General features: G+C 35.4%; 3 protein-coding genes across 4 annotated transcripts in view; 2 read left to right on the plus strand and 1 right to left on the minus strand.

The window, feature by feature from the left end:
- The first annotated feature begins 55 nt into the window (after nt 1-55).
- On the plus strand, nt 56-2,732 carry spn-F (C2H2-type zinc binding domain-containing protein spindle-F). Of its 2 annotated transcripts, XR_016139295.1 has the most exons (6): nt 56-715; nt 1,109-1,373; nt 1,441-1,532; nt 1,595-1,787; nt 1,912-2,284; nt 2,501-2,732. XR_016139295.1 is itself a non-coding variant. In XM_011635486.3 (5 exons), the coding sequence occupies exons 1-5, from the start codon at nt 488-490 to the stop codon at nt 2,205-2,207; spliced, it is 1,074 nt and encodes a 357-aa protein (XP_011633788.2). In that variant the 5' UTR covers nt 56-487; the 3' UTR covers nt 2,208-2,732. The 2 variants fall into 2 exon arrangements, 1 of the variants encoding a protein (XP_011633788.2); XM_011635486.3 differs by having other exon boundaries at nt 1,912-2,732.
- mRpL32 (mitochondrial ribosomal protein L32) lies at nt 2,455-3,700 on the minus strand. Its single transcript, XM_011635485.3, has 4 exons — nt 3,537-3,700; nt 3,072-3,326; nt 2,770-2,912; nt 2,455-2,695 (listed from the first exon to the last, which is right to left on the minus strand). The coding sequence occupies exons 1-4, from the start codon at nt 3,613-3,615 to the stop codon at nt 2,576-2,578; spliced, it is 597 nt and encodes a 198-aa protein (XP_011633787.2). The 5' UTR covers nt 3,616-3,700; the 3' UTR covers nt 2,455-2,575.
- Nucleotides 3,701-4,262: 562 nt separating this feature from the next.
- qless (decaprenyl diphosphate synthase subunit 1 qless) overlaps nt 4,263-20,822 on the plus strand; it is a 34,438-nt gene continuing 17,878 nt past the window's right edge. Inside the window, exon 1 of the mRNA XM_011635487.3 lies at nt 4,263-4,601. Within this exon, the coding sequence (XP_011633789.2) occupies nt 4,443-4,601 (159 nt within the window). The 5' untranslated portion in view covers nt 4,263-4,442. The remainder of the gene's footprint in view (nt 4,602-20,822) is intronic.

A 20,822-nucleotide genomic window follows, 5' to 3' on the forward strand; every position in this document is an offset into this window, starting at 1 on the left:
TGTCATATCGCTAGTGACGTCATATCTGTCATATCGCTAGTGACGTTATATCTGTCATATCGCTAGTGACGTCATACTGTTATATCGCTAGTGACGTCATATCTGTCATCCCGCTAACAGAAGTGAACCAATAGCGACGCATAGCCGTCTCGTCAGCGGGATAAAAACAACGACGTCTAACGGAAAATGGGGAATCACCGATGTCGCGCTATTCCGCTGTAATATGAGTACAGTCTCTGCAAATGTTACCGCGGAGCAACACTGGGAGTACATGTTTCGACGAGGAAGATCGAAACCAACGTGAACGTTTTGTCCGGAGCATCTTTGCAATTGTAGACAAGATGTAAGGTTACTTAACCTCCTCACAGCCACGAGTGAAACGCAGAGTCGGCAGAGCGCAAAAATAGGAATCGTCGAGAAAGTTCGTAGACTATCGGCAACACACTTGTATTCTTGATTTTAATTTTGTAATCACGGCTTCTTTTCGATGAGTCGCACAATGAACGACATCGAAAGCCCGGAGAATGATATCTTCGGATCCTATTGCGCGCTCTTAGTTGCCTTCAGGACCATGAAGGAACGCTGCCAGCAATTACAAACACGATTAGCAGCAGTGGAAAAGGAGAACATGTGTCTTAGGCTTGAATGCGGCAGAGACATGTCCACAGCGATCGTCAAAGATAAGAGTGATAGGTCTGCGGTACAAACGCTGCAGGTTCGTCAAAAATCAAATTAGATACAAATTAGAAAATAAAATAAAAATTCTTAAAGCTATTAGTGATACTTAAGGCATGATATAGATTATAAGAAAAAATCTGTTTCTTAAAAATGTTGGTCTGAAATGTTGGTGAACTTTTCTATTAGACAATGATATTAGATTTTTATCCCTTCTATTTAATTGCACAATATAGAATATAATGCAATAGAATTATAAATGTAATAAGAAACATTATAATGTTAAGAATAAATGTAGTTGTTATGCATGTATTTTCTTTGTTCTAATCTAAAATAAAATGAAACGTTCCCATATGGTCCTTTTATGCTTACATAAAACTCTATAATATTTACAAACACATTTAAGACAACAAGAGTAATGCATTTATTGTAGGAAAAAATAGAGGAACTTACGAAACAAAAGTCTCAACTGTCCCATCATGTTTTCATGGTAGCTGCGGAAAATCGTCAATTATGGAGCAGACTAACAAGATTGACGAAAACTAACAAATCTTTAGGCAGTCAGTTGACAAAAATTTCAGATACACTTAAACAGCATCATGTCACACAGCCGGCTGATATTATTTCATATAATTTTCGTGATACATCTAATATGGACAGACAGGATGCTAACAAGACGTACTTATTAACTACACATGGTTAGTATCAATTTGAGATACAACAATATTTCTACTACTATCACAATTAACAATTTTCGTCATTCAGGTGAAAGAGAGCAAAGCTTGGAAGAAATATCCCTCCGATTAATAAATAGTATTATGTTAGAGAAGTCTGATCTTGAACAGCAGTATGCAGAGGTAAAGAAGTAAAAATATCCTAATTGATTAACATCTTTTATGCAATGTCTCGTTTCACGCAGATGGTGGAATTGCACAATAGTTCTGAATTAAATTTACAAAATATTGGTTTCACGTATCCAGAAGATTCCGACATAGATTCGCTGGAGCAATTGAAGCAGCATGAGATTCGATTGTCTCAAACCAAGGATGCCTTACTTGGGCAACAAACTAGGTTAAAAAGAGCTTTGCAGAATCTTAAAAAAATAAGGAATGGTAAGATTTCATTCAGTGTATTTATAATTTAACTAGATCTTTTCTCTTGTTCTCGTTGTAATACTAGTTATAATATAAAGAAATCTCTTGAAAAGTCAATTTTGAAACAAATACATATTTTTAGGAGTATGTAATAATTGTCGCGAGAAAGCGAATAAAAAGATGTGCCAAACGGGCACACAATTCGATTCTGATGATAGTTTCAAGGAACATGGAGCTACTCAGACTAGTCTTATGACTCCTAGCATTTCTATGGAAAAATGTCCTAATCTGAACGATAATTTAGATGCGGATATCAATACATGTCCGTTATGTGGAATTGTTTACGGAAAATCCATATCGTTTGAGGAATTTCATCAACATGTTTTAACCCATATAACCAATGAAGTCTCTACAGAGGATTTTGAACTTGTACATTGATCACATTGTCAAAATCAATGTTGAATCATGCGATGATTTTCCTTCTAATTCCAATTTGTATAGAAATGAAATTTATGGTAATTGGGATCTTTAGAAAAATATTGAAATATATAAAATACTCCTACTATAGTATAAATTACAAAACGAGACAATACTATGTATTGCAAAAATATTTATTTTTATATTAATAAACGCAGTCGGGAAAATGAAACTCTTTCATCACATAAAAGACTATAAATACAGAGTATTCACATAATAAAATTTTAATTTTTTTTAATCTACAAAAATTTCAGATATTGATCCATTTTGATGAGTATAATACTTCAATTGTTAACTACAAAAGATTAAAAACTGATTTTAAATATACTTTATGCAAGATTAGTAGGTTTAATAGTCTTTTCATCTGATGGTTTTTGTGTTGTTGGCTGCAATAAGTTTTGGTGAAACCATGAAGGCCTTTTCTTTGGCATCTCGATTACTCGTTGGTTCTGAAATAAACAAATCCATATATTTATGTAAACAAAATTTTATCAACAAATTATATACATATTTTTTTCAGTACCTTCCAAAATTCATCCGATTTAGAATCCTTTTCTCCATCGTATAATATAATTACATTCTCTTCTACTGGACTTAGACCCAATTCTTTTTGAATAGCAGCTTGTATTTTTTTAGTCTCAAGCTTTACTCTCTCATAGCAGTGTCCTATAAAAAATACAGATTGTTTAAATTTTTTTTATTCATTCTTATGAAGACATTTTCCAATCACAAAATTTTAATACTTTATATTTTTAAGAATATAATCTAAGTTTTTTATCTTTTATCTTAATTTACACAGATATATTTTATATTAATGAAATTTACCACATAAACAATTGGCTTCATAATTATGACCACAATTTGGACATATTAATATATTAGTTTTCGCAATAGGTGGTTTCCATACATATTCCATTATTCCGTATCTTCTCTTAAGTCTCCTCTCATAACTACGTCGCTGTTTTGGAACTGCCCACAGAATGCCATTCTCGAAAATTTCTTTCAAAGAATAATTACCAAAACGGTTTGCTGGTTTCGATTCGTTCAGGAAACCATTGCATTCGATTGCACATAGTGGTTCTGTACGAAAAATCGAAAGATTTATTCAAATCTCAATAAATATGTTAAAAAAATTTATCTAAATTCATTTTTTAATATACAAAATTTGATTTTTTCATCGATTGAGGTTAGGAAACGCGGAAATCTAAACAGTCTTAGATTATTCGTATCATAATCATTGTATTCAAAATCCGGAATAGAGTACATTCATACATAATAATTTCTAATTACCTGGAGGAAAACCGCGACCAAAAATTATTTGAATCGCTTGTTCAAATTTTTGAAGAATCAAACTTAACCTATTCATCATGCCTCTTTGTATCTTCTACGTACATTGATGAAATATTATTAAAGACTATCGACTGGGTAAATGTCGAAGGTCACAATGCGACTTTGACGGTCCACAGATAATTGAAGAGTATTGATATTATCGATCAACGATATAAAATTTCTCAATCATTGAAATTCAGACGGTAACAGTAACGTTCTAAATAAAAATCGAAAAGTATTATGTGTGTATAATCTATATATTAATATCACATTTAAATATTAATTATATTGCTACAAAATTATAAAATTTCTTTCTACAATTATTATTTCTACAGATAATCGGACAGGATAATCAAATAAAATTAAATATTATCATCAAGTTGTAAATATACGTGAATATTAAGATAATAAGCAATCATAAAATTACTAGCTTAAAGTATGAATTAATCATTTAAATTTTGACAGCGCCCGCATAAGATTATAAATAACTTTAATAATATCACTTTATCAGTGTTATTATCTATAATCTATTATATATTTATATATCCCGTTTTTTCAAAATGTAGAAAGGCCCGAATGCAGCTGTACGGCGAATCCGTCATTGGACGACGTATTCCAGGCGCGCATGCGGCTTGAAATGATTCACAAAGGCAACGCACATAGAGGCTCATCTAAAGCCGAGGAGCCGCTCTCATTCGCGGTTAGAGATCACCGGCGGTGGGAAGCGGTGGGTCGTGTCGAGGTCTGGCCGGCGGGTGGGGGAGGCGTGATTTTTCGAAGTGTTGGCTGGTGGGATCGAGCGGCTAAAGCTGTAGAAGGGTACGGAATACCCGGACGGTGGTCGGTCCGCTCACTGTAGTCCCCGCGATGGCATGTATAGGATCGAGTAGGCTTTGTGCTCATGTGGAGAGACTGTGCCAGTTTGGACATTTCGCCCAATTACGGAGGAAAGTTTCGACTACGACATGTGTGAAATCGCGGCCGGTAAACCCTCGGACGAGCAACGCTCTCCTACAGCACTGCCAGGTACGTTCTCTTTCTCCTCCTTTTCAAAACGCCAAACGCCTGTCGCACTCTGTCGTCGTGCACTCCGACCTTGTTCCAAATTGTCCCGCGTCTTCCCGCGTGTCATTTAGAGCGCGTTCGACGGCTGACGACTCGTCGATCGCGCCGCGCTCGACAAAACACGCCGTTTCATTCAGTTTTCGCGATTTTCGCGGCTTCCTTTCGCGGCGAGGTTACAGACGTACCTAACCTATGTTGTCACGAATCACGCGTCCGCTCTGTCAAATCAGATCGATCCCTCGCGTCGCCGACTGTCGAGGCTATCGATCACATACGTGGGGAATCGTCCTCGATTATGATTTCGTCTTGACATTTTTTGCGTTTATTTGAACGTTTGTGAGACAGGAGAATTGTTCATCGATAAAAAAAATTACATAACATGTGGGTCAGGTGCTAGGTCGCATGGGAACCCGGCACTCTGTGCCTTGGCATCACATCTGACAGGGAGGATCACAAAACCGCAGCGCCTCGCCCTCGTGAGATTAAGTACCGTGATCTCGTCAGTCGTACTCGTGAATATGCGTGACAACACGTGCGAGATATTTAAAGCGGCACGATACTTTGCTCTGATACTTGTCAGCTGACGTTCTAGCAGACGCCGTATGAATCGTCTGCTAGCGACATTACTCGAGGTGTCAAACGAGCGACTGTCTTTCGCGGGATGCGCGAGAATAAACTCGATCGAGAGATGCGCGTGATTACGATAATTATCGTAGGCAAATTTTTTTTAAATGTCCTCGCGACGAGAATTTTGGATGACAAATGGATAAAATTTTTCCGCGCTTTACGGAGACTGCACTGACCATCGAAGCGAAACGTGTCGTCGATTGTGCGCATGCGCGCGTTAGAATTTGACCGTGTGAACATTCCGTTTAAAGTTTGCGAGTGTACATTGTCCATTTCTATTCGATGTGGATAACTTTAATCTTGATTTAATTTATTCTTTATGTTTTTTTAAATATAGAATTAAAAAGAATTTAAAAAAGCATAAAAAGTAAGTTAAATCGAGAATTAATTTACTTTGATAGAAATGGACATATTTAGTTGTTCCCTTGAATGCTCTACGTTATACTTTCTGCGCTTTAAATGAGATGAATTTTATTAGATGGCGGAGAGAAAATGATGATACACGAACTCAGTTTGAAACAATAAGCAAATCTTAGATCTGATTCACGTAATTATATACTGTAGACATTTGTTGTGTATTTCTATATATTTTATAGTAAGAAATGATATCTTTGAGAATAATTTTATAATACATACATAATTAATGTGGTGAACTTAATAAGAGATTTCTAATTGGATAATGATAGAATTTATAAAGAAAAATAATAAAGGAGAAAACGTTTAAAAAATTCCATAGATTTACGTGAAATTAATTAATTAAACAAGTACGTATTTCAATTAGCATTATTTTTAATTAGTATTTTTTTATTTTGACATCCTTCACATAAGATGTATTCAAAGGCGGAAGCTTTCAACTCTTATTTGGATTCTCTTTTGTAAGAGAAGAGTTTACACAAGTCTTTTCGGGCCTCATATTTCCTATTTGTGTACTTATACACGTATGCGTTAAGAGAAACTCTACTTCAAGTTAATTAATAAAAAATAATTAAATTTGGATACGAACGTTTTGTTGTATATATGCAAATCAACGATTGAAATCAGAGACGAAAAATCAATATCAATAAATTAATATCAATTTTTAAGTTCTAAAAGAAAACGAAAGATTTTTTTAAGGCTAATTAGATTTTAAGGCAGCGAATAAACGATTCGATTTTTTATTTAATTTTAAATAAATTTTGCTTTAATGAAGAAATAAAATGTAGGCTTCGAAAACAGTTCATTGCGCATAACGGTATTCAATATTATTCCGTAAAGATTCAATCGTGATGTTTCGGAAACTAATTAACGAGTATTGTTTTTTTAACATATCCAATTAAAAATCTCACCATATTATATTGTTTTAATTTTAACATATAATTTTGTTGATTATGACCTGTATCGAGTTTCATATTTAATTTATACCTTAATATTTTTGATTCGTTCCATTTTCAAGTGATATCCCACCGCTGCCGTGTGGGATGTCAAAATGGAAATTATCTTTCGATAATTAAACAAAGAAAAATCAGTACCCCTCGACGTCTCGTTCGGTCGTAGAGTCGCGAATCGCGTATTCTCGGCGTATTCTCGTGAAATCAGTCAGTCGCAATTTTCGAGCCGTTGGCGTACGTGCGAAATCGCGACTTTCTCGGATCGAAAGCGCCGTGAAAGAGAAGCGGGGCTACGAAATTTCGCCGTCGATGAAACAGCGCCGTCAATACCGGGGGGGCGGCCGATCGTCGATTGCGCAATACACTTGGGTAAACCGCGTCACCTGGGACGGAACGGTCGCGCGAACGGCGGCGTGACGTCCCGCGCCCGACGCGCCGCGCGATTTTTTTTCCTCCCCCTTTTTTCGCTTCCCGACAGGTTCTATCGGCGCGACGACGGGCACGACGGTCGATATTATATCGAATATCACGGCGCGCGGCGAACGGCGGCCGGTCGCGCGCGCCACGAATTTCGAGCCGCGCTAAGTCGCGTAAGTAGGCTAACGGGCTGCGCGAGAGACACTTGCCGGCATCTCCGCGCGCTCTTGACTTTCTCGGCTTGACCAGCGCTATAGCGCGCTATAGCCTCCATACCTGTTTTTACCGCGGGGCTCCATGACTTTTACTCCTCTCGTGGAAGCGACACTCGACTTTCCGATCGAGAGTGAAAAACCGCAGAAATCGAAACCTCACACGCTCCGTACCGCGTGGCTTTTCAAAATGCACTTAATATACGTATGCGAAATATACGAGCGCTTTTGAATTTATCTCCGGCATACGGCAGATATTATTTAGAGGAGATTCCGATTATGAAATTAAAATATTATTTTATGACTATAACAGATGTGTAGAAGAGTAATCGTGCGGCACTTGAGAAATTAAATTTTATATTTGTCGTTATATACTTTCGTTGGTCTTTGTATAATTTTTCCGATTTTTACAATTGTTCTTCCCTTTATTCTTTTTTGTATTTTATAATATTATATATATTAATATATTCTAATGTGTATATATATATATATATATATATATATATATATATATATATACACATTATATGTGTTACTCGTAAACGTAATAAACGTAAACATAGATATATTTATTGGTATTGCTAGATAAAATATTACATATCTTAAACATATATCTCGAAGATTGGTAAAAATTGAAAATCCATTAAATAATTTTGTAATAATCTCAGAATTACAAGCGTTTTTTTTGTGTAGGCATTATTTACAAGCAACCGGCGTTATAAAATTTTATGCAATCTCTATTTGTTAATATGAAGGTAAATAGATAGACATGAACACATCAAGCTGATTTTTTATTGAGTATGCAAGTTCTATCTTTGTCTTGCATAATTTTATCGCGGCTAATGTATTCTCGTAAGTAGGTCGATTTATTGCTCCTTAGTTATTATTCAAAATCTCTTTTATTGCTTAAACTTGACGTTGTTGATGGAACGATTATCGATATGTTGCTGACAGTACACTATGTTATTAATTTTTCTACATTCAACACGTAGAGGCAAAAAGTGCAGGAGGCAAAAAAATTTTACTTATATACATGAAATCGGATCGTATCTTGAATTCTCACATGATATTCTGTCGCAACACAACCGGACGATAATTCAATACGTCTTTCCTATAATAAAAAAAAACTGCGTTCGTTTTTATTGCGAAACGCGTAATTTTGCGTTCACGGTTCTGCGATTAGCGATTGGCTGATTCACACAAATGAGATTCATTTCATCAATTCGTTTGTTCTATTTATTCGTGAGGAAAGTATTACATATACTTCTGTACATCTTTGGACATTTGTAGTATTTTCTGTTATAACTTGGTAAATAGGACATTCCGTTACATCTTATTTATCAATATTTTTTTTATTAAAATTTTATTAAAATTTTATTAAAATATTAAACTTAATATACATATGCAAACGAACGCGTTTTTTGTTTTATATTTAAATTTACTTTTGGATTGGCATAATTAGCTTTCATCTGTTTTATTTAATTATATTATTGATATCGTACGAATTGATATTTAAAATCCTGTTTTATATAAACTTGACGGCGGTCCACTGTCGTGTCTCTTAATATTTTTCTTTTATCTGAATATGAAATATTAAAATATGTAAGTAAGTAAGGTATTTTGTGTACTTACAATATCAACTGCATTATCTAGTATTAAGACTGAAATAAGAGTCTCAGGCTTGAATCGCGAGTGCTGCGGACAGAAATAGAATGGTCGGAACGGGAGATGTACCCTGCACATATGGGAAAAAATTATACATTTTGTTCGCGTAATCGGTTTTGACGTTCGCACGCCAAAAATCTTCCTTCTATCCCGCGATAAATATGCAAATCGGAATAGCTGCGTGATCTCAAGACGAAGCAGCTTGCACTCACGCATGCAGAATGCCCATAAGTGTACTTTACATAGGATTAATGCGAATGAGCGACGTTGAGTAACGAGGTATAAATGTCATGAAGCAAGAACATTCTCAATCATTCTCATGATAATGCCGGATATAATAAATTTAGAAAAATCTAGATGCTCTCAGTAGCCTTGAAAGTTCCTGTTATTATAAAGATATATCACAATTTTTATAAGAACAGATCACACGATACAAGATAATAAACATACATATGTGTGGCTAAATAGAAATGCATGGTTGGAGCGCATCGATAATATCTCTTGCATTAATTACTTCAGAACAAAGTTGTTGTGAACAAGGTTTATAATCTTCTCGACTGCGCTCTTAGCCTTAAATTGGCCATCGGTATTTCGTAAAAAGAGGCGCGGTTCTTCTATGTTAATTCGTAATAGGCACTTCGTGGTAGTTCTTTGCGTTAACAAGAATAATTACATTGTCAATATATTCATACATTCCTGCACGTGTGTCTCTGCACACGTGTACTTTTTGCCAGAACAGAATAGCGAAAGTGCATATGTTGCGCATTAATGAACTCATTTTGAACAAAGCCATACTTGATGACTATTAATTCGTAATCTTATAAATATGAATTTTCAAGAATAATTTCAATCCGATAGCTTGATTTAATCTAGTTCCCACCGATAAAAGAAGATTTTAATCATCTCTTTAACAGAAAGAGATTTTCATTTCAAATTTGATATATATTCATTTCTTTTCTTATTAATAAAATTATCTAATAATAATTTACTAGATATTTATAAGAAAAATTTATATGCCAAATGTTGCCTCTTAAAAGTTGATTTAAATTTCACTGGTCCTTATTTTTAAGCTTCTTCTCCATATGCTGTTTTTACAAAAATAAGAATGTATTATTCATTTTTTAGATAATCTCAGTGTCTGCCTTTCTTTCTTTGATCGAATAAAAAAATCAATTTAAATAATACAATATTGCACAATTATAATATTTTTTCAACAGAATAATGTAATAATGATATCTATATATATATATATAAATCAATAAAAGATCTCACTATATTTTATTACACGATAGTTTATATAATCAATCAAGGATTAAAAATTAAAGGTTACATTGCGAAAATTTATAAAAAAATTTATTTATATCCTTACACATTCCGCAATAGCATAATGGTCAGTATCATTAGTTAATCATAAATATTACTTTGAAATTACTATGATATCTCGTTACTTTTGCGATAAAAATTTCTCGATTCCAGTTATTTTCTAGGATACATTAATAAAATAATTTATTACATAGCAAGGTAATCATGTTCAACGGCCACGCTTTTTCCGTATAATTCTATAAAAATTTAAAACATTGTTGCTATTTGTGAAACTTAACAAACTTAGTTAATGAAATATAATATCTATTATCAATTTAATATACAAATAATTGCAATTAATCATTGAAAAAAAATATATATATATAATAATAATATATTTGTAATATGATATTAATATTAACAATTGTAATTTTTAATATCAATAAAAAGCTTATCAAAATTAGGAATAAGTGGTGAGTGCATTAATAAAAAAGTGTCAATCAACTCTCATTATCGTACAAAGGAAATTTAGATGGAAACGCTTACAATTCACTCATGTAATTGAATCATGCATCCTTGGAAAACAATGTAGAGTTAATAACTGAGTGTTATCGCGAATAGGTGAGAGAAAGGATGTCGTCAAGAACGTGTAATTGCTTGTGGTATACTATTATGCCGACTATGAGCTTTGAGGTCGATCTGTAGATATTACAGAAGGGAGAATCGACAAAGACGAACGTGATGCATCCTGCGCGAAGATAGTGGATGTGGAATTGATTGTAATTTGATCAATTTAATCAACAATTCGAGAAATACAAAATGATAAAATTATATATTTTACGAAGGAAGAATAACTGTATTTATAAGAATAAATAAAGTTGGAATGATAAAAATCCGAACGTGATAAATCACATCCTGCATTGCCATAGTTATCCATATAAATTGTTACATTGATTCATTAATTTAACATTGTAATAATAATAATAATAATAATAATAATAATAATAATAATAATAATAATAATAATAATAATAATAATAATAATATCAAGCAAATTTTTAGCTATTTGTAGCATTTAAATCAAGTGACAGAGAGTCGTCTAAATTATGTTTAAAGAATTAACTTTTTTATATCGTTTATACGATTTTTTTCTTTTAAACATGTAGGTGGAAGATTTATAACACGGATAAAGATCCTAAATCGTTGATACATGTAATATTGTCGGACAGTTTATTGTTCGGTGAATCCCCGAATGATTTACAGCATTAGCAGTATCCATACAAAGAGTACGCTTGACGTCATAATACGTCATTCATGTCATTTAAAGTTGAAACGCTTCGAACGCTTTATATCTGGATGGTTCCAATTAGGACTCCAGAATATTGTTTAACAATTAGACAGCTGTAACTATTTTTCACATATGTTTTTTACGCATTTCTTACACAATAAATATTATTACTTAAATTACTAGATAAACGACAAGATATATATATATATATATATATATATATATATTAATTAAAGGAATATGATTAAAAATTTTTTAGTATTAACATTTGTAATGGTTGAATATTTGAATACGATCGATTCAGAAATGTTCAACTTTTAAACGCGGGGATACAAACGACGCAAGTGCACGCCTGATTCATGCGCGCCCTGGAGTGCGTCAAGTGATGCGTCTCGTGCATGATGAGCACTCCAAAGTCGCGATACAGCACGTAGCTATCGACGTAATTTGCAAAGCTTTAGGGATAAGACTGGCATTTAAATTACTCAGATTGCATGATGAGATATGATGATGATGATGAAATCGTTTTATGAAGGCTTCTTACGCATAAATGAAAAGGATTCTTAAACATTATTATATAGAGAATGCTTAACATTACGTAACACATTGGAAATATATGTTATATAAGAAAGCATCAATTTATGACGTAATTTACGTTTCATTCTTATTTTAATTTATTTAACTCAATAGTTAACTATTGAGACGGATTTGGAATTTTATCTGGAATTCTGAATACCTTACGGACATAACGGAATAATGTGATGAATGTTTGATCATTCTGTGATTACAAAAACAAACAATATTGTTGAAAAAAATCAATTGATATGATAGTGAATTCGTCTTTTAAATATTATGGAATAAAAAAATATGAAAATAAATAACACTTTGTATAAAATATGATATTTGTTTTATTATAGCACATGAATGTAATGCAATTATGTTTGTTATATGTAAATAATACAATATTCTGTAAATAAATAATATTTTATACATTTGTTAGAGCAGAGGGATCGAAAGTTTGCAATTACACTTACAGGATATAATAAATAAAGTTTTTTCTTTCTCCTATCTCCATTTACATTGCCAGTGAAAATTATGAAAGGAAATTCTATTGGAGAGTAACAATTAAATTTTTAGAATTGAGATTGCTTTATCCAACGTTTATAATTACTAATCCAAATATTTCTCAAGAATATCCTTCGAGAGAAAGAATCTTTAACCTTTAGGAAGAAGTATACTTCACCACACATAGCAATTTAATCTGCTAGTTCCTGATATTATCCATAGTTTACTTTCATATACTTTCTCGATGTGAAAATTACCATATGCCAAATGATGATCGTCGTACATTTATGTACGAAAATGACATTTATTATATAATCAAATTTACGGATATTCTCAGCAAATAAAAGCAGATACGCCAGAATAAATTTTGCTTTCTTATGTTAGAATGTTACAATTAAAGAGGATATTTTCCGAAGATTTCGGGATGAAAAATGCGTATCTACCATTTATTAACTTCAGTCCTCAAATTAATTAAACAGTGCGTTTTCTTACTTATCATATTGTGAAAGAAAGGGAAAAAGCGTTTGAACACTTGTACTTGTACAAAGTTGAAGCGTCGTATTTCACAACGGGAAGTTGTTTAGTGTCTCCATGTCCGAAAAAAGGAATATCACTCACCAAATACGCGCAACGGATACAGAGAACTTTCTCTACCGTAGCATAGGATAATATATAATATGTTTAGATTGTACTCAAATTTATTCATCGGGATTTATGTCCTCTTAAATATATCAATGGCTCGGAACAGTATATATTTCAAGAAAATGAACTTAACGATTTCAAAAACAACCTTCGCGATTTCGTGGGGTAAATGTTAAAGTCCACCGATGGCACGTCGCGCAACAAGACAGCGAAAGGAATGCTTCAGGAGGATTCGCTTGGCAAGATTTTGAGACAGGTTGGCGAAATTGGACTTGCGGACACGCACTTTCGCTAAAAGAAGGAAGAAAGAGTATCTAAAATCGAGCCATCCTGCCCTTGGCTCACTCCAAATTGTTTCCGCGTTTTTCTTTTTTTTTCTTTCTTCTTTTTTTTTTTTTTTTTTTTTTTTAATGCAAATCTACGCGAACGAACGTAACGCAAGTCGCCTGCTAAACTATCCCGAGGACGTCGCAGAAGACGTCAAAAGAGACATCGCAGCGCACATAACGATCATTGGCGTTGCCTCATTTTGCAGTCGAATCGTGCAGCAATTCCAAGGCTCGCGGCATCGCGCAAAGATGTATCAACAAAGATCCTTGAGGAGAAAAGAGTAAGGCACGGGTCGTCGACTTCGTATTGTACTTTTTTTTTTTTTTTTTTTTTTTTTGTTATAAACGAACTAGCGATTTCAACAAGGACGTGAAACGCAAAGCGGATATTTCTCGTTAAAGCTAACAGATTTCTTGAAATCTTAATTAACAAATAAACAGAATATAGTATTTCTTAATTAAAGCGAATTATGAAATGTATAAATCGCGAAAACATATTTCTTTAAAAAAAGAAAAAATTGTTACGCGAGAATGTGTATATTATAAATTATAGATTTATTCTTTAAGACAGACATTATGAAATATATTAACACAAATACCAATACGAAACAACACAAATACAAATACAAGTACAAGTGTAGAGCCAGAAGTGTAGGTTCAAAGCCGTAAGGGATTAAAAAATAATGAGTAATAATTAGATTTATTCTTTATAAAAGATCTCGCGCGAGTCGCTTTTCGAGATCTGTCTCGGGCACTTTTGACACTGTAGAATTAATAAAGACCAGAATTTACCGAGGATGTGATGACTGCGTGAAGATAAACGACATATCGACCCTTCCTTCGGCGATGAAACGGTCAGTTTCTCCGCGTGACGAGACGACGGCACGCAGGTGCCCTCGATATCCAAATGCGAGTCGCGGTAAAAGTTGAGCGATTACGTACTCCGTACTTGTTTTTAAACTGTTGTACGACCAGTCGGATGCCTTCTTCGTCTCGCGTGGATCTCAATTCGGCTTCGCAAAAGCCGAGGGAGATCCGTCTCGACGCGAGACAAAAACGAACGTCTTCTTGAAAATAAAGCGCATTTTCAGCGCGAATATAAATCATCGCGTAACTTTGATATTTTACAGCTTTCTCTGACAATTACAAATGATTTATCGTTAGAAACGCGCGGGTGATTGTCCGATTATCTGGAGTATTTACTAATCGACTTTCCTGTCCGATCAAATGTAAATGCGTAATTTTTAGCTCATTTATAATACTAATTCTCAACAATTATTGCAGAGCAGATGGACATATGACTGACATATGACTTTTAGCGAATTTCGATTGGGGCGCACCGAGTGCGCATTGAGTGTCTGTCTCACTTTTGCCAATGTCGATAGAAACGAGAGAGGGAGCACTCAGGTGCGCACTGGTATGCACTGGTGCGCCCAATCGAATTTATTATTGTCACAGAGCAGAGAAAATAAATCAAATTATCACAACTCAAACATTCAAATATTCTTATAGAAAAGTAAAAGTAAAGAAAGAATTTGTTTGGATTCGATGATTTCTTCGAAAATCGATAACTTATCAATAATTGACCAAACACTGTGTACTGATAAAATGTATCATACTTTCGATACTTATTACACAATTATTATAGTGTTGCTAAACGTCTGTTTTTTCGAGCTTGGAATTTTCTGTTTAATATATCGAAAACGCAATATCCAGCCTTAAAATGTATTTGGCAAAAACCACGAGAAGTCAAGGATTGCGCCATATGTGGCTTATCGAAACGACTTCGTCATATTTCTTCCGTTCGTCATCACAGAAACAACGTTATCTTGTAATTTCTTATAATGAAATGTGCAAGGCAAATGTGTAATGCAATAAAATGTGAATTTCTCGGATATCATATATACGAGATTGTTTCCTCGTCAAATCTCTTTATTCGCTCAATCTGCAATAGATTTATCAATTTTGCGTATTTAACAAATTTAACTTTTATCAGAAGGTGCTTGGTGATAAAACAATTGTTTTTCTTCAACGATTCAGACGATTCCTGTGGCTTTTTTTAAATCCGTTGCAAAACCACCGCTTTCCTAAATTAATAATCCGGAGCAATGCAACTGGCCGTTCGAACGAGTAAAAATATTAATTCAATTAAGCTTTGTAATGACGAGCAGGCGCATAGCGTTAAATAATTCGGATCACAAAACATGTTCTGATTTTTAAAGGTTACGTAAAATACGTCGTAATTGCACGATAGCAGGTCTAACATAAACTGCACTATTATTTCGAGCACAAACGTAACGAAAAATCATGAGTCAGCTCATTAAGATGCACCTTTAAAAAATTACTTTTTGAAAATTTGAGAAGAATTAACTGAAGGTTTACTGAAGTACAGTACTTATTGTAAATCTTAATAATGTAATATGAGATAAATTCTTCTAGCAGCTATTCTAATAGCAAAATATATAATACTGCGTCTTATTGCAATTCATGTTCCCGATACTTATATTAAAAATTTAAGGTCAAATATGTAAGATTACTACCATTATGATTCTTAGTAATTTTACTATATGTGGACTTGATGCATTCTGTACGAAGATTAGTGAAATCTCTCGCTTCGTGTGCAAACGCCGAGCGAGCGCTTTGAGATCAAGAGTGATAGGAACTCGGACATTATACTGTAGAGAAATGTTAATAAAATCTCTCAGTAGCTAATTTCACACAAGAAGGAACCAAGGAGGAGAAAGACCCTCCTCGAAACTCTCATCGGATTCCTCTCAAACGCTCGCCATTTATTTCACTCCCCTCTTTGATCTACAAGAAACTTTCTTCGGACCTGTTTGGTAACTTCCCACCGATATATGTATTCCCATATCGAGCCCGATCACATAGTATAGTAAATCTGATTTTTAATTAATATATATATATATATATATAGCCAATAGCCATAGATCTTTCCACTTACAACACGAAGTCACACATGGGAAAAGTCTAAAGTGCTAAACGCGACACCTTATAAAAAAGTTTTCCACGGGTCGCCAGAGATGTCTACTCGTAATTAGGATAAGGATTGTCATAAATCTAATAATAGGTCTCTATCTAGATAGCTTCGTATCCGATTAATCGAAACACGTTCAGACGATATTGATCGCTTCTTTTCATTTATTGCCGCAAATAGCAATTCGACTTATCACTTTTATACAAGATGATAATAAAAATAAAATAATTAAATAAATTTAGGTACACAAGAACATTTATCGAAACAAAGAGAGATTAAATGTAAATAATCTGGAATTATTTATATCGCGAAAACGCGATATAAAATTCTTTTGTGGAACATATTAAATATTTTTTCTCCTCTAAACTCTCCCAGTTGCATTAAGAATTAAATCAACAAATTTAATAAAGAATTGAAGTTGATATCGAAATGAATTCTTAACTCGATGCCTCCTCATTAATAGTCTACGACGTTCGCGCGCGTGCGGCGATTACCAGTCGTTATCGCAAGACGCACTTGCGACAAAAATGGTCCCGGAAACTACCGGCGGTATTTACGCCGGGATTTCCATTCTCTTTCCTCGTGATTACCCGAAGAATATCGGGCCCGCGGCTGATTGATACGGCTAATGAACTCCTCCGTCTCTTTTGGTACATATTTGTATTCATTCATTCGACGGCTACGTGCCACTTAACGAATCGAGTCCACTACGCGAGAGGGAAAAGTCGATGAAGATTGTTCGCCGCGGCAAAACGTCCATGGAAAGTTCTCGAGGAATGCGCACTGACCTTGATTACTCGAGACGTCCGCTTGGACAACGACGACGGCCCAACGAAGGTCGTGGACCTAACGATTGATTCGGCTTGATTACTTTGTAAATTTTCAAGGTGATCTAGATGCAGGCCAGGCTACATAAAAGGACGCACAAAGCGCATCCCCGCCGGCATAAAAGTGATTATGAATTCGGTAAAAAATTTGACGCAAGTAGCAATTACGTTGATTACATCCGAATACGCGGAATATGTTGGAAGATAAAGCGACCGAGAGACTAAAGCGCATTGTCTCTTCGAGCGAAAGATATATACGTCGCGTTTATTATCACGTTTCAAGTTTTTAAGTTTGCGGTATCTTTTCTTCTTAAATTTCTTGTCTTCCTCCGCGCGAACGAGAGGAGGGGTAAAAATCGGGGAACCGGAGACACAATGGATATCCTCGAACGCGCACGGCAACAACGGGCATTATGCGGCGCACGTGAGAACACGTTCGAGCATACGGCGGCCTGAAATGCGCTCACGCTTCCCAAGTACGGGGTTATCATCGACGTAATAGACAATCAATAATGTCCCGACATTTGCGTAATCTATGCGGCTGGATCTCGGCGATGGATGTGACTCGCGCTCTCGTCACTCGTGAACGTACAATAACTTCGTCCGCGATTCGGACGAAGCGATACGTCACTCGAGGCGGCGAACCCCTTCTTTTTTTTCTTCTCCTTTTTCTCGCGAAATCGCTCAAACAGTCTGTGTACCGCCGGCAAACATGTTTCGCATTAGTTTCCTGGTATTTCGGGAACCGATACGCGCGCATATCAACGCCAACATTTTCAATCGACGTAACGACGCGCGGCCATAATGACGCACTTCGGAACAAATAGAAACTCCGATATATATTAGCGATGGAGGAGGAGGATATTGTGCGCACCATTGCGTGCCAGCAACTTTTACCATGCGCCGCTATGTATGATGCATTTGGCGTTCGCTCTTTCTCCCAGCTGTTCGTAACCGTTTATGGTTTAGCCATGTACGCGCTTAGGCGTACTTGGGAAAACGTCGGATAATTAAATCAAGAGTTTTCTCAGTCGTGAAACGACTTTCCTCCGAAATAATTGCCTCGAATTCGTCGACCGTCTTCTACGGACGGGAGGAGAAAAAAATATTTTCTGGATTTTAGAGTTAATAAATTAAACATTGACATTGCGCGATTAAGAACCGGTTGTCCCACTTTTGGACATACATTTATTTATTGGATAAAGAATAAAAAAAAAAGAGGACGCGAAAGAGCGAGAATAAGCGGAGATTTATTTAGAAAAGTGGAACAACTCATCCTAATTGCGATATAATATTTATGCGTGAAAATGCCATCAGAATGCGAGGGTTATTTTCTGACCCGAAGGAAACCTACGGGGTCCCAGCACAGCGTAGGATCGTGAGAGCGACCTTGATTCCTCCGATCGGATACGTGCATTAGAGCACGCCGCGGCGTTCATCGGAAATCGGACATCAGCATCGATGAACATGGCGGGCGATTCCGGAATGTGGGTCGGCCAGCGCTCATGGAGAAAGTGTATTTTCTCCCACTCCCCGTGCCGCTTCGACATTCGATATCGTTCTTCGAGAACGCGGCGTAGCTTCTTCGTTCTTCCTTCCGAAAGTAACTGGCGAGCAGTGCGACTTCATTCATGCCGATTCTTCGCCTGCTCCGCCCGGAAATTCCTTTCCTTTCCTTGAGAAAGAAATCTTCGTTTGCTGAAACTAAATACGGAGACGTAGTGTACTTTTATCTCGTTGTGCCTGGACTTTTTAGGACTTTAAGTTACAATAACAATTATATGCGTTAGCTGCAGATAATATAAAAAATAAGAATTGAAGTTCAAAACGGATTTTCCTGGAATGTCATTGACCGTTGCGAATATTACCGAAATGGTAACTTTTCCAAAGAAAGTAGCAGGAGGCTTGGATGCCGATCGCGAGGTGAAAGCTATCTTCTTGGCAGGCAAACAAAATACGACTGTTGAGACTTCAAAGATTTGGCAACATGCACTTCACACGTCGACAAACAGTTGTTTTTCGAGAGGAGTAAATTTTTTGCGCCACGCCACATTTCAAGGGTTGTACAACAATCATAATGCAACAATTACCATACAGTTATTGCTTCGTTAACGATTATGGCTCTGTTTTGCAATCGATCGGCTCGACATGACTCGGTCTCGCCTCGAATGCCGATGGTTCGTCCTTTTAATTGCACAACCCGCTCCCCTCCAAGTAACATATGCAAATACCGGTGCATTATAAAAATATCATATCCCAATTACAAGGAGAAGGTGAAAGCGTCCTTCGTTCCAGGTTGAAATTTCGTGCTGTCGGTTAATTCTTCGACGTCACGGACCCGTTTTAGACTCGTCACACAGTCTAAATTTCAGCCTTGCACCTTTACGAGAGCGAAAGAGAGAGAGAGAGAGAGAGAGAGAGAGAGAGAGAGGGGGGGCGAGAACGTGTTCAGCATACTTGTAAGGATATGTTCCATGATGCACAATCGCTGCCGCGAACGGATAGATGGCATTTTATATTCGCTGAAGAATTAATGTAGATGTACATTTTTTTAATGAATACTAATGACATGTATATAAGAATTTTTTTTATTTAATCTATATATATATTGTCATTTGCGTCACATGTGCGGAATGTCGCAAAATGAATCATCTTCTGGTATTAATTTTGAGCTAATGCAAATTACATATAAACAAATATTATAATCGCAATTTTGATTTATAAAATAAAAAAATTTAGTCTAGTCACGCGATTTCGGTAAAGATGATATTTTTATTTTACTCAATAAAGATAATGATTTCAATTCGGACTACGTAGTACTCTACGCTCGTAAGCTTTTTACATTCTCTACCGCGTTTTCTATTACTGCGGCTGAAGTTTCAGCTGTACATTGCAGTAATTTCTTGACGTGCCTCTTTCTCTTTCTCAAAGAGAAGGGTACTAAGTCAACTAGTAATTTTGAATAACTAAGAAATGGTGTGCATGTCTGTAAATTACTCGGAGATTCTCGCTTTTTGTGTCAGACAATTACATTATTTATGTATCAAGTAGTATGTAGTAAGATTTATACATTTGCGTTACGTGTATATATACACAATATTATTAAGATGAAGAAATTGTGAAATTATAATGTCTTGGAAGATTTCTATCATAAAGTGATATATTCCGATTTCGAATTTATTCGAGACTTTATTATTGAAACTTGTCTTTTGATTGAGTCATTCTTGAAGTAAATGTGAGACGAAATATGAACGATCGCATTTGGCGCGAGATATGCACCGAGAGTGCACTGGAGAGAGAGAGAGAGAGAGAGAGAGAGAGAGAGAGAGAGAGAGAGAGAGAGAGATGAGAGAGAGAGAGAGGATGTTGTTCCTTTCTTAAACGTTGAGTTTCCAACCACCAAGGTCGGCGGCGTAATGCTTATCTTTATCCTTACTTCGAAATGA

The sequence above is a fragment of the Pogonomyrmex barbatus genome, unplaced genomic scaffold, assembly GCF_055798465.1.
Source record: "Pogonomyrmex barbatus isolate J1 unplaced genomic scaffold, ASM5579846v1 scaffold1, whole genome shotgun sequence".
NCBI lineage: Eukaryota > Metazoa > Arthropoda > Insecta > Hymenoptera > Formicidae > Pogonomyrmex > Pogonomyrmex barbatus.

Excerpts from the sequence above, each read along its gene's own strand:
- spn-F (XM_011635486.3), top strand. The coding sequence starts at position 488 with ATGAGTCGCACAATGAACGACATCGAAAGCCCGGAGAATGATATCTTC. Across the intron at positions 716-1,108 it reads CTGCGGTACAAACGCTGCAG|GAAAAAATAGAGGAACTTAC; the intron begins GTTCGTCAAAAA and ends CATTTATTGTAG. Across the intron at positions 1,788-1,911 it reads TCTTAAAAAAATAAGGAATG|GAGTATGTAATAATTGTCGC; the intron begins GTAAGATTTCAT and ends ACATATTTTTAG.
- mRpL32 (XM_011635485.3), bottom strand. The coding sequence starts at position 3,615 with ATGATGAATAGGTTAAGTTTGATTCTTCAAAAATTTGAACAAGCGATT. Across the intron at positions 3,327-3,536 it reads TGGTCGCGGTTTTCCTCCAG|AACCACTATGTGCAATCGAA; the intron begins GTAATTAGAAAT and ends TTTTTCGTACAG. Across the intron at positions 2,913-3,071 it reads TGAAGCCAATTGTTTATGTG|GACACTGCTATGAGAGAGTA; the intron begins GTAAATTTCATT and ends TATTTTTTATAG.